General features: G+C 39.5%; 1 protein-coding gene across 1 annotated transcript; it reads left to right on the top strand.

Annotated features, from left to right (window-relative positions):
- The first annotated feature begins 9,633 nt into the window (after positions 1–9,633).
- On the top strand, positions 9,634–10,817 carry LOC115304820 (olfactory receptor 6V1). Its single transcript, XM_029955155.1, has one exon. It carries the CDS (start codon positions 9,634–9,636, stop codon positions 10,576–10,578), a length of 945 nt encoding a protein of 314 aa, XP_029811015.1. The 3' UTR covers positions 10,579–10,817.
- Positions 10,818–14,198: the final 3,381 nt, after the last annotated feature.

The following is a 14,198-nucleotide window of genomic DNA, read 5'->3' as shown; positions in this document are numbered from 1 at the left end:
GAAAGCTCTCAGTTTTTCCTCATTGAGGATGGTATTAGCGGTGGGTGTCTCATATATGGCTTTATGGTCTTCAGGTATGATCCTTCTATCCCTACTTTCTTGAGGGATTTTATCAAGAAAACATGCTATATTTTGTCAAATGCTTTCTCTGCATCTATTGAGAGGATCATGTAGTTCTTTCCTTTTTATTCCGTTAATGTGATGTATCATGTTGATAGATTTGTGCATATTGAACCAGCCCTCCATCTCAGGTATAAATCCCACTTGATCATGGTAAATAATTCTTTTCATGTACTATTGGATCCAGTTGGCTATTATCTTGTTGAGAATTTTTGCATCCATGTAAATCAGGGAAATTGGTCTATAGTTCTCCTTTTCAGTGGGTCTTTGTCTAGTTTTAGAATCAAGGTAATGCTGGCATCATAGAATGAGTTTGGAAGTTTTCCTTCCATTTCTTTTTCTTTTTTTTTTTTTCTTTTTTTTTTTTTTTTTTGGAACAGCTTCAAAAGAATAGGTGTTAACTCTTCTTTAAATGTTTGGTAGAATTCCTCTGGAAAGCCAACCAGCCTTGACTCTTGGGAGGTTGTTTGTTTGTTTGTTTGTTTTTACTAATTCAGTTTCTTTACTGGTTATGGGTCTGTTCAAATTTTCTATTTCTTCTTGTTTCCATTTTGGTAGTTTATATGTTTCTAGGAATTTGTTCATTTCTTCCAGACTGCCCAATTTATTGGCATATAATTGCTCATGATATTCTATTATTATTTGTATTTCTGCAGTGTTTGGTTATGATCTCTCCTCTTTCATTCTTGATTTTATTTATTTGGGTCCTTTCCTTTTTCTTTTTGATCAAACTGGCTAGGGGTTTATCAATTTTGTTAATTCTTGCAAAGAACCAGCTCCTGGTTTCATTGATCTGTCCTGTGTTTTTCCTTTTTGATAGCATTGTTTTCTGCTAAAATCTTTATTATTTCCTATCTTCTGCTGGCTTTGGCTTTTATTTGCTCTTCTTTTTCTAGCTCTTTAAGATGTTAAGTTAGGTTGTGTACCTGAGACCTTCCTTCCTTCTTTAGGAAGACCTGGATTGCTATATACTTCCTTCTTATGATCGCCTTTGCTGCATCCCAGAGGTTTGGGGCTGTGGTAGTATTATTTTCACTGGCTTCCATGTACTTTTTATTCTCCTCTTTAACTTCGTGCTTAACCCAATAATTCTTTAGAAGGATTTTTTTTAGTCTCCAAGTATTTGTATTCTGTCCAAATTTTTTTCTTGTGGTTGATTTTGGGTTTCATAGCATTGTGGTCTAAAAATATGCACAGTATTTTCTTGATTCTTTTTGTACTTGTTGAGAACTGATTTGTGTTCCAGTATGTGACCTATTCTGGAGAATGTTCCATGTGCACTCGAGGAGAATGTGTATTCCTCTGTTTTAGGATGAAATGTTCTGAATATAACTGTTAAGTCCATCCAGTCCAATGTGTCATTCAAAGCCATTGTTTCCTTGTTGATTTTCTGCTTAGATGATCTGTCCATTGCTGAAACTGGAGTATTGAAGTCCCCTACTATTATGGTATTATTATCAATGTGTTTCTTTATGTTTGTGATTAATTGATTTATATATATGGGTTCCACATTGGGGGCATAAATGTTTACAATTGTTAGATCTTTTTGGTGGATAGAGCCCTTAATTATGATATAAAGCTCTTCCTTATCTCTTTTACAAAATTTATTTTAATATCTAGATTGATATATGATATAATACCCTTATTTATCTCTGTGACAAGATTTATTTTAAATTCTAGATTGCCTTATATAAGTATGGCTACTCTGGCTTTCTTTTGGTGACCATTAGCATTATAGATGGTTCTCTATCACCTTACTTTCTATCTAAAAGTGTCTTTAGATCTAATCTAGATCTTTTGTTAGCAGAATATATATGGATATTGTTTTATCAATTATGTTAATTTTGATAGGAGCGTTTAGTCCTTTGACATTTAGAGTGAGTACTGAAGGATATGAACTTATTGCCATTGTGTTGCTTGCAGAGTTGGAGTTTCTAGTGGTGCTCTCTGGTCCTTTCTAGTCTTTGCTGCTTTGGACCTTTTTTGTTTTGTTTCATCTTTTCTCCCCTCAGAGAGTCCCCCTTAAAATTTCTTGCAGGACTGATTTAGTGGTCATGAACTTCTCTAGTTTTTGTTGGTCTGGGAAACTATGTTTCCTTCTATTTTGAATGTCAGCCTTGCTGGATAAAGAATTCTTGGCTGCATTTTTTTTTTAACAATTCAGCACATTGAAAATACCCTGCCACTCCTTTCTGACCTGCCAGATTTCTGTGGACAGGTCTGCTGTGAACCTGATCTGTCTTCCCTTACAGGTTAAAAACTTATTTTCTCTTGTTGTTTTCATAATCCTTTCCTTGTCTTTATTTTGTGAATTTGACTATGATAGGCCTTGTCAATGATTGGTTTTTGTTGAATCTAATGAGAGTTCTCTGTGCTTTTTGGATTTTGATGTCTGTGTCTTTCCCCAGGTTAGGAAAGTTTTCCACTATGATTTGTTCATATAAACCTTCTACCACTTTTTCTCTCTCTTATTCTGCAACCCCCATGATTCAGATGTTAATCCTTTTTAATGAGTTACCAAGTTCTCTTTTTCTTATATTGTGCTCTTTTGCCTTAGTTTCCCTCTTTGTTTCTACTTCATTATTCGCCATACGTTTGTTTTCTATATTGGTGATTTGCTACTCTGCTTCATCTATTCTTGCTGCTGTGACATCCATTCGAGATTGAATCTTAGTTATAGCATTTTAAATTTTGTCTTGACTATATTTCATCTCTTTCATCTTCGCAGAAAGGGATTATATACTTTTTTAAACCCCTGCTAGTATTCTTAGTATCATGATTCTAAATTCTGGTTCATACATCTTGCTTATATCTGTGTTGATTAAGCCCCTGGCTGTCATTTCTTCCTGTTCTTTCTTTTGGGTTGAAATCCTTCATGTTATCATTTTGGAGAAAGGAAAAGAATTAATAAAATAAAAACTAAATTTAAAAAATTAGAAACAATACAAAAAAAATCAAATAAAGGAAGCTAGATCCTAGGTGTGTTCTGTTCTGGTTGTTGAAACAAGCTTGGTAGAATAGAGAAAAAAGATAAAGAAAAGAAAAGAAGATGGAAAAAGGTAAGAAAACATTTAACAATTTAAAAAAATGATTAGAGGGGTACCTGGGTGGCTCTGTCAGTTACGTGTCCAACTTTGGCTTAGGTCATAACTTGCAGTTCATGAGTTCAAGCCTCATATCTGGCTCTGTGCTGACCACTCAGAGCCTGGAGCCTGCCTTGGATTCTGTGTGTGTGTCTCTCTCTCTACCCGTCCCCTGCTCACGCTCTGTCTCTCTCCCTATCAAAAATAAATAACATTTAAAAATTTTTTAATGTATACAATAAAATAGAATAAAATGAAATGAAGAAAGTAAACTAGACTAAAATCTTTGCAAAAAATAAAATAGTAGGAAAATAATAAAGAAAAATGATTTTTATAAAAATGAAAAATATAAATTTTTTCTATATCCAAGAATAAGAAAAGAAAAAAAATTGATAGACGAGCAAACAGAATTAAACCTGAGTGAAATCACATCCAGTTTCTCCTAGAAGTCAAACTATGAAGCACTTCATAGTCCATAAACTAAGCAGGTGAAGAGTCTTGTGATGGTCCTCTTAGGGCTTGTTTGGCACAGTTGGACAGGGTTTAGTGTAATGGCTATGTTCTCCAATAGGTGGCGCTGCTTATCTTACTGGGGTGGATAGGTGTGGCGCATGCATGGGTGTATGCACATGTGGAGGAGAGGAGATAATTCCATCACCCAGCTTCCCAGTTTCTAGCACCAGAACTCTACACTATCGCCAATTGCCAATCAATCACCTCTCCTTTGTCTCTGGCTTCCAACCACTCTCTACTTCTATACTGTCCACAGGCCTTCAGCCTGCCAAGAAGTACTTCTCTCCTAAATTTTATCTCAGATAGGGCTGTGTTTCCAAACCTCTCACTTCTAGGGCCCCTCAGATCCTCTTGTGGAGGATTTCACGAAAAAATGGCTGAATACCAGTCTGCCCCTGGGAACACTCACATGACTGTGCCGCTGCAGAGGCCCAGGGACTGCGGCTGGTTGCCAGCCTGCCCCAGAAAACTTTCACATGATCATGTTTCAGCAGTGGTTCAGGGACTATGGTAGATCACAACACACATGTGGCACCAGACTTCATGGCACCCTAGCATCCTTGTTCCAACACCAGCAAATGTGGCTGTAACCAGGGATCCACTGGGAACTCTGCCTGTGGAGAAGCTGTATGGCCTCTACCAAATGTTCTCAAAGCAAGGGAACACCTCTCCCAATGTGGCCCGAGGACCTCTCAAACCTCACTGTCTGCTCCTGGGAATTCACCTTTCCCACCACAGCACTGCCAGGTATCAGCTGCAGGGTTTCCAACTCTGCACTCCCTTGTTTACAGAGTACCAATGGTATTGAAACCCTCTCCTTTCTTTCTCCGTTATCCCTTTCTTATTCAGTTCCTTGTAGGTGTTTCCACTCTTTCTCCTTATCTCCAGCTGCTTCCTTTTTAAAAATTTTTTTTATATCTTTTATTTATTTTTGATTGACAGAGAGTCAGTGTGAGCAGGGGATAGTCAGAGAGAGAGAGGGAGATACAGAATCTGAAGCAGGCTCCAGGCTCTGAGCTAGCTGTCAGCACAGAGCCTGACGCAGGGCTCAAACCCACAAACTGTGAGCTCATGACCTGAGCCAAAGCCAGACGCCTAACCAAATGAGCCACCCAGGCACTCCCAGCTGCTTTAATGAGGAGTGCTTTTCCTGTACTCTACCCCCTGTCTTGGTCCACTCTCTGCAAATAAAAATAGCTCCTTACCCTCCTCAGCTTCTCTCCCCCAGTTCACCTCTCTGCACCATTTATCTGCCAAGTTCTGTGGCTTAAGTTTTGTGTTAGTCTTCAGATCAGTTTTCTGGGTGTGCAAAATAGTATGGAGGGACAAGAGAAAGAGAACTCCCATGCTGCTATGCCATCTTGGTCCTACCAAAAGTTTATTTAACTTTTAAATTGAAGAGAACAAAATGAAGATACCTTAAAGAGAAATCATCTGGAAAACTGATGAAATGGAAAATCTTTTGTAAGATAAAAATTACCAAAACTGACCCAAAAAGACATTGAACTGAAAATTTCTAAGTAAGTTAAATAAATTGGACACATAATTAAAAACCTTCCCACCCAGAAAACTATAAGTTCAGATTACTTTAGTGGTGTACTCTATCAAATACTTAAGGAAGAAATAATATCAATTCTAAGTGAGATCCTCTAGAAAATTAGAAAGAAGGGAACACTATGCAATTCATCATACTAGGCCAGAATTAATTTAATTCCAAAGATATCACAAGAAAATAAATTTTAAAACTAATATCCTCAATGAACATAGATGCAAAAACCCTTAATAAAATATTTCAAATCCAGCAATATCTAAAAATAATAAAATGCTATAACAAAGTCATGATTTTATTCCAGAAATGCAAATTTGGCATATAATTTCCCATGTTTATGGAAGTAAAGAGAAAAACCACATGATCATTTCAATAAAAGCATAAAAGGTCATTGAAAAAAATCAACATCTATTAATTTTAAAATCTGAGCAAAGTAGATACAACAAGAATCTTCCTCAAACTATAAATAGGATCTAACATAAAACCTACTGCTAACATGAAATTTAGTAATGAAAGACTGAATGCTTTCCCTTTAGGAAAGATGGGAAGGCAGGCAGGGATATCGGTTCTCACTACTTCTATTCAACACTGTACTGGAAGCCTTACTAATGTAATAAAACAAGATAATAAAATTAAAAGCATAGAATTAGAAAATAAAAATAATAAAACTATCTACATATAACATAACCCTATATGTAAAAAAAAAATCCCAAGAAGTCCACACACACACACACACACACACACACACACACACACACACACACACAAATCTAGAACTAACAAATTATTGTCACAGGACAAAAGCTAAGTATATAAAAATCTGTTTGTTGTATTGCTATATACCAGCAATGAACATTGGAAATGGAAATAAAATCTATAATATATAATTGTATCCAAAAATGTAAAAGACTAAAGGATATATTTAACAAACTATGTGCAAGAAATAAAGCCATGAGACATTGCTGAAATAAATTAAAGACCTAAATAAAATGAAGAAATATTCTATTTTCATGAATCAGAAGACTCGATTTTATTAGAAAGCCAATTCTTTCTAACTTAGTGTAAAGATTCAATACAATTTGAGCCAAAATCCCAGAGCCCTGGGGCACCTGGGTGGTTCAGTCCATTTAGCGTCTGACTCTGATTTCAGCTTGGGTTATTATCCCAGCATTGTGAGATCAAGCCCCAGATCTGGCTCTGCATTGAGTGCTGTGTGGAGCTTGCTTAAGAATCTCTCTCTCTCTCTCTCTCTCCCTCTGCCACTCTCCCATACTCATGTTCCCTCTCTCTTTCTCTCTCAAATAAAAATTTTTTTTAAATTCCCAGAACTGGTTTTTTTTTTTTGTTTTAACATTGAGGTGATTCTAAGATTTATATGCAAATATAAAGGCTCTAGAGTAGCCAAATAATTTTTTAAAAGAACAAAGCTGGGGGAATCACAAATCTTACTTAAAGACTTACTACAAAGGTACAATAATTGGGACAGTAGGTTATTGACATAATATCATATAGATCAGTGGACACATACACCAGTGAAATAGTACAGAGAATTCAGACCAGACTGAGACATGTATTTTCAATTGATTTTAATAGTATATGCTAAATGTTGAATGAGTAGGAATATTCTCCTTTCTTCATTATCTAGACCTAAAATCTTCTTTGCAATCAAAGCTTTGCCCTAAAAACTCAGTTCCAGACTCAAGTCCTACAGAAAGATTGCCAGGCCAAGTCTGTCCAGCGCTTGTGGGTCTTAAACTTGGGACCCATTTGCACTGTTTTCACAGGAAAGTTTTTGCTTCATATCCTTTTGTTATTATTTGTCTGTGGGTGGGACTAAGTCGGATGGCATCGGTGAAGCCTGAACTTCTCTGACGTAAAGTGTGTTACTCCGAGTTAACTGAGGAGTTGATCCTTTATCTATGCTGTGTTGCCTTCACCTTTATCCCTCCCTAAGGTGTACATCTTCTCACAAAAGTCAGAGACAGGCCCTTCAGGTTGCCTAGCTCCCAAGATATTTTTTATCGGGGGCCTTGTCTCCAAAAGAAAGATCTCCCTTCTTAAGCTTACTGTTTCAATTCCCCCAACTTCTACAAATGACACTGGAGAATTCAGACAAGAGGGTGATGTGGTCCAGTACCTATATTCCCTACTTCTCCTGATCTCAAAATCTTGGATCTGGGAGGGAGACAAAAATCTCTAAATGAAAACTGTATCTAACCCTCACCATCTACCCAGCTGGCTATAATTATTAACCAGGAAAAAACAGAAAGCAAGCACTCCCATGGAACCAACCGAAGCCATCAGTTGCTTAAGTGTATCCAGGGCTCTATCCCTTTCTTCATCTATATCTTTTTCTCAAATGTTACTTCCTCAGACACAAGACTTCTCATTATTCTGAGGAAAAACACCAGTGCCTAATAATTCCCAAAGGACTCCTTGTTTTCCCATCATTCCCCTGAAGAACACTTTGCTGGAGTTTGTTTCCCATCCAGCCTATGCTCAGCTCTAAACCACACCAAGAAACCAGGGACTTGGAGACATGTTGAGTAGAGAGAATCAATAACACTTATCCTTGGGAGGGAAGGGGCAAAGACAGCACTTTTCTCTTCTGGTCTCATCAAAGTTGCTGCCCAGGGCTCTATGGTGATGCAGGGTAAGGCTTTAATTAGGAAACTAGCAGAGGACTGGAGATACTGTAGCTTGTGGAATCACTCATCTAGCAGTACAGGTGCCCCTTTCTGCTCCTGCCAGCTGTAACACACTACCCAAGGATAGTGGACCACATATCTCATGTCACTCATGTTACAGAGTGAATCTGTTAGGCAGAAATCTCTAGAAATAAATTTCTTAATGTGAGCAGCTCAAGAAAACACTCAGAGGCTAAGGTAAGTGGCTTGGGTTTGCATATGGGTTGAGCTCCTGTGATGCACAGAAATAAAAATTGGGTTTCAATTGATCAGTGTTGGGTGTAGATTTTAACCTACTATTAGGGTTTATCAGTGGGATGGATAGAAGCTAGTGGAGGGACAAAACCTCTTCTTTAAGTTGGAATGTCATTGGTAGTGGCCAGGTCATAGACCCAGATGAAGCTTTTATGGGGCCAGAGAGAGGGCCCAAGTATAACTATACACAGCTTTGCTCTTTCCACTTCTGATAGTTTGTATTATAGTGTTTATTTCCTTTGACAACTGGAAATTGTTTGAGGTATCCTTTCAGTGAACTTAAATTCTAAGGCAGAATAAAGTTGTCAAAATAGTCACACACACACACACACACACACACACACACACACACACACACACACACACCATCTGTTGGCCTTCAAGAAGTGTGGAGAGATGATAGGCCAGAACAATTCAGCAATGACAATAGTTGTTTGTGGAGCACTTGATACGTGCCTATCACTGTATTCAGTAGTTCACTCTTCTAATCTTCACAATAGCCCTAGAAGCCAGTACTATCATTATCTGCATTTTAAACCTGAGTAAATTGAGGTTCAGAGAGCATGTTATAAAGAGCAGATTTATATATCACAAACAAGTTTCAGATCAGAATTTGAACACAAGTTCATAGCTTGTGCCTCAAACCACCATGAAAGACTGAGGAGTCAGGAGGGGAGGGGACACACTACAGCAGGAAAACAGCACCATGAGGTAAAATGCTTAGGATCTTCTCATCACTGGTAGGGCAGCCACGTGGTTCTGAGGCTTATCTACATGACCCTACATGTCTGTTCTGCTTCCCATCTTGAATGAATATACTAGAGCCCACCACCACCACCACCACCAAAGGAAGCTAACTGATTAACACAAAACTCTGACTTCCCATTAATTTCATGATCATAGCTAGAGAAATGTGAGTGAGTGAGGGTCCTCAATAGAAAAACTGCCCAGAAAGACTTGAATGGATGCTTTAAAAGGAATCTTGGTGCAGTCTCTGAGTCATGACACAAACCGCCCCCCAGTACCCATCCTTGAGGACTTTGGGACGACTTATACTAATTCTCTCTTTCTTTCCATGTTTTCTCCCCTCCCTGTCTTTTTCTGTTTCTTCCTCTCATATATCTTGCCTTCCTCTCTTAATTGTCTTCCCACTTTGTTTCCTTTTTTTCCTTCTCCAGAAATGTTGATGTCTGCTGCTATGCTGTCTTCCTTAATCCACTCCTGTTTTTCTCTCTCCATATCAATGGCTTTCAATGCTCTTAATTCTAAGACTCCCTAAATCTATGATACTGTCATGTTCTCATGTAGTTACCTCTCTGTTTATCACTGACCACCTACTTGTATTGCTCTCCCTATTCACTTTCTGTTTCATGATGATTCTCTCTTTTTTTCCTTTCCTTTCCTTTCCATGCAGGGATCCTGGATCATGACAAATCTGAGCCACCCTTCTGAATTTGTGTTTTTGGGCTTCTCCTCTTTTGGTGAGCTGCAAGGTCTGCTGTACGGGCCTTTCCTCATGCTTTATCTTCTTGCCTTCATGGGAAACACTGTCATCATAGTCACAGTCATAGCCAACACCAACCTACATACTCCCATGTACTTCTTCCTGGGTAACTTTTCCCTGCTGGAGATCTTGGTGACCATGACTACAGTGCCTAGGATGCTTTCAGACCTGCTGGTCCCCCGCAAAGTCATTTCCTTCAATGGCTGCATGGTCCAGTTCTACTTCTACTTTTCCCTGGGTTCCACCTCCTTCCTCATCCTGTCAGACATGGCTCTTGACCGTTTTATGGCCATCTGCCACCCACTACGCTATGGCACTTTGATGAGCTGGGATGTGTGTGTCTGGTTGGCAGGGGCTGCCTGGGCAGCTCCTTTCTTAGCCATGGTACCCACTGTCTTCTCCCGGGCTCATCTCAGTTATTGCCATGGCAACATCATTAACCACTTCTTCTGTGACAATGCACCTCTGCTGCAACTGTCCTGCTCAGACACCAGCCTGCTGGAATTCTGGGACTTTGTGATGGCCTTAGCCTTTGTTCTCAGTTCCTTCCTGGTGACCCTCATCTCCTATGGCTATATTGTGGCCACTGTGCTGAGGATCCCCTCTGCTAGTGGCCGTCAGAAGGCTTTCTCAACCTGTGGATCTCACCTCACTCTGGTCTTCATTGGCTACAGCAGTACCATCTTCCTTTATGTCAGGCCTGGCAAAGAACATTCTGTGGAAATAAACAAGACTGTAGCCTTGGTGACATCAGTCCTCACTCCCTTTCTCAATCCTTTTATCCTTACCCTCCGCAATGAAACAGTCAAGGCAGTGCTATGGGGGCAGATGCAGAGGCTTAAAGGCCTACACAAGGTGCTATCATGAGCCTGAGGAACCTGGTCAGCTTCAGTCAAGTATGTCTGTGAGGAGGCAGAGTACAAGACTCAGTGGGAAGACCACTGCCTGAATTTCTTCAGGATTTTTCTTCTGTGCTTCTGCATGGTAACTACAGTGAGTCCTCAGTGCTACCCTGTCTGGCTCTCACAATGCTCCCCATGCCCACTAGCATCCATAAGAACTCTGAAAGTAGCTCAGAGCCCGGGGAGCCAGAGGTAAGACTTTCAATACATGAGCTTTCCATTTAAGAACAGCAGCCAAGAAGTATTCTCTGATCAAGAGATATTATCCACCGTGTGTGTGTGTGTGTGTGTGTGTGTGTGTGTGTGTGTGTGTAAAATTCCCAAAAGATTCAGGATGGAATATCAGCTCCACTCCATTTCCCTCCCAACTATAATCTGAAATTTTAAAAATCCTCCAATTACTTTGACCTCAGACTCATGGTTTTCTCTTAGCTTTCAACTATCCCGGATTTTATAAAACAGCCCCAATTTAAAATATTCGGTCAAATTGTTTCTACAAATACACTTTACCAAACTACATTTCTCAGTAAACGACAATGACTTCCCTCATCAAGAGAGTACTCCTAGCCCCACTTATTTTAAGACAACAAAAACTACTAATTTACCACAAATGTCCAGATGTTTTGAAATAAACAAGGCAGGGAATTGTGCACTCTTTTGATGGACATATAGTGTCTAGACTTGGAGATGTGGCTCACTTGGTGGTCTTTTGGTTCTCATTATACACTTCCAGTGTCACCTCAGGCTAACCCCCTCCTAACAGGAACGTCCCTTCCTCTGACTTTCTGAAACGTTCATTTCTTGCTTGCTGAGATGCCCTTTACCTAAATCAAAGGGTATCTTTAGGTTCCTAGTTTCAGCTTCTGGTTGAAAATCTTGCATCTCCTCAATGACACATCAGAACAATGACCCTGATGTTTGCTGTTGCTCCAACTGATTTATTTTCTCTAATTATCCTCTGCTCACCACCTCAAAGAGTAAATATTTGTAGAATAAATGGAAGGAGGATGAAGAAAGTAAGATTAACTTTACGGATTATAACTTGGCTTTATATATGTGTGTGTATGTTATACACACACACATATATAGTCACACTTTACAAACCACTTTATACATGTTTTCCATTTGGTTTTATCCTCATAGTAAAATTCAATTAAATAAATAATCACTGGTCACTTACCATGAGCAATGCACTCTGCCTAGCACTGGTCATTAAAGATCAAAGAAATGTGGATTCTAACCTCAGAGATCTCTCCACCTGTGAGAAACAGGAAAAGCTCTAATGAATTCTAGCACATTTTGAGAGAGGTTCTCCTGCTTAAAACGAGTGCCAGAAAGAAAGCCCAGAAGAGAAATGCCAACTCTTGTGCTGCAGCTGGGCAGCGCTTCTGACACACTCGTGAATAGGAAAAAGATAGTTGAGGGAAAAAAAAAAAAAAAGAACCGGTCAAAGTGACAGGAGAGCTGACAGTACAATCTGGTTCTTCAAACTTCTTTTCCACCTCTCCATCCTCAACAATTCTTCAAAATTGGATTAATTAAATGTTGGAATCTCCTGGATCTGAAGCCACTCTGTATAGACTCCTCCAGCCTCTTACTGAGTGTATAACCATCTGGTTCCCATTACGTGTGTAAGATTGCAGCTGCAGTAATTCTTGCAACCCCTTGATAACAATAGTTGTGTGTTTCATACCCATCACTTTAAAGAAACATATTGTCTGATAGCAATTATAAATTGAATCACTTTTAAAGATTTATATTTCATTTATTGTAATAGTATCCACAAACATTTGAAAGATAATAAATAACACTTGTATATACAAAAAATATTTTTATTTGACCCATACATTATATTAATTGCCAAGTAGATTTACACTTCCTTTGCTACACAGGTTCCCCTGCCCCACCCACTGTCCAAAAATAGAGCATTCTTATGAAACCTTTCCTAAGTTGAAATGGCAACAGGTAAAGAAGAAATTGCCATTATTTTGTATGAACATTATTTTGAGCATTCCCAGAAACAAAAAGCAATCTCTTAGGCTTTTCTGATATCTCAGTACACATCTTGCTAACAGATGCCAAAAGTAAATCGAGATAAAGCACAGATGCTCACTCAGTTCACAGCTCTGGCAGCCTGATGCCGACATGCTGAGTGCCGTTCCTGGGGAAGAAGTTTGGTGGCGCTGTGCTCGCTACTTAGGGTGTGTGCTACCTCTGCAACAGCTGGCTGCAGAACAAACACCAAATGCTAGCTTTGCTTTTTTCCTTCTCTTCTAAAAGCAAAAATCCTCTTCTAATTTCTTTTTTTTATGTTTATTTATTTAGAGGCAGAACACAAGCAGGGGAGAGGCGGAGGGAGAGAGAGGGGGAGGGGGGAATCCCATGCACGCTCCGCATCCAGCATGAATCCTCAAACCCAGAGGCGGGGCTTGAACTCACGAACTATGAGATCATGACCTGAGCCGAAATCAAGAGTCAGATGCTTAACCAACTGAGCCACCCAAGTGCCTCTCAGTCTCTTGACCTGCTAACGTAGGTCTTTTGTAAAAGTGAAGTGGTGCAACGAACTTTTATTTATTTTTTTAAAGGTGTGGGTGGGGTTTTTTATTAATAGTTTATAGTCAGGTGGTTTCCATGTAACACCCAGTGCTCATCCCCACAAGTGCCCTCCTCCATGCCCATCACCCCCCTTCCCTTTTTCTCCTCCCTCTTCAGCCCTCAGTTTGTTTTCAGTATTCAAGAGTCTCTCATGATTTGCCTCCCTCCCTCTCCCTAACTTTCTTTTTCCCCCCTTCCCCTTCCCATGGTCCCTTGTTAGGTTTCTCCTGTTATACCTATGAGTGAAAACATATGGTATCTGTCCTTCTCTGCCTGACCTCACACCAGTCAGAGTGGCTAAAATAAATAAATCAAAAGACTACAGATGCTGTTGAGGATGTGGAGAAACGGGCACCCTCCTCCACTGTGGGTGGGAATGTAAACTGGTGCAGCCGCTCTGGAAAACAGTGTGGAGGTTCCTCAAAAAACTATCAATAAAACTCTCATATGACCCAGCAATAGCACTGCTGGAGATCTACCCAAGGGATACAGAAGTGCTGATGCATAGGGGCATATGTACCCCAATGTTCATAGCAGCACTGTCAGCAGTAGCCAAAACATGGAAAGAGCCTAAATGCCCATCAACTGATGAACGGATAAAGAAGATGTGATATATAAACACAATGGAGTACCACATGGCAATGATAAAGAATGAAATCTGGCCATTTGTAGCAAAGTGGATGGACCTCGAGGGTGTCATGCTAAACACGAACTTTTAAAAAGCAGGGGACACCTGTAATACCATGTTTCTCAGGAGATGGGAACACTTAAGTTCATTGTTAGTCTCATAAGATCATTGGATATAAGGGCATTTGACAGAAAGCAACAGCTGTCCCACCCCACAGAAGTAGCTTTCAATTTTTTTGCAATTTCAATAATTGCAGAGTGGTAGGATGAGATTGTAACACCCAGTACCAATTTAATTATAGGTAGAATCATGGCAAGATTCCAGGATTCTACAATGCCTTCCCTACCCCAGGTACCTCC

The sequence above is a fragment of the Suricata suricatta genome, chromosome 2 (genome assembly GCF_006229205.1).
Source record: "Suricata suricatta isolate VVHF042 chromosome 2, meerkat_22Aug2017_6uvM2_HiC, whole genome shotgun sequence".
Taxonomy (NCBI): domain Eukaryota; kingdom Metazoa; phylum Chordata; class Mammalia; order Carnivora; family Herpestidae; genus Suricata; species Suricata suricatta.
This window is presented reverse-complemented; position numbering and strand designations above follow the sequence as displayed.

Coding starts and splice junctions, on each gene's coding strand:
- LOC115304820 (XM_029955155.1), top strand. CDS start 9,634: ATGACAAATCTGAGCCACCCTTCTGAATTTGTGTTTTTGGGCTTCTCC.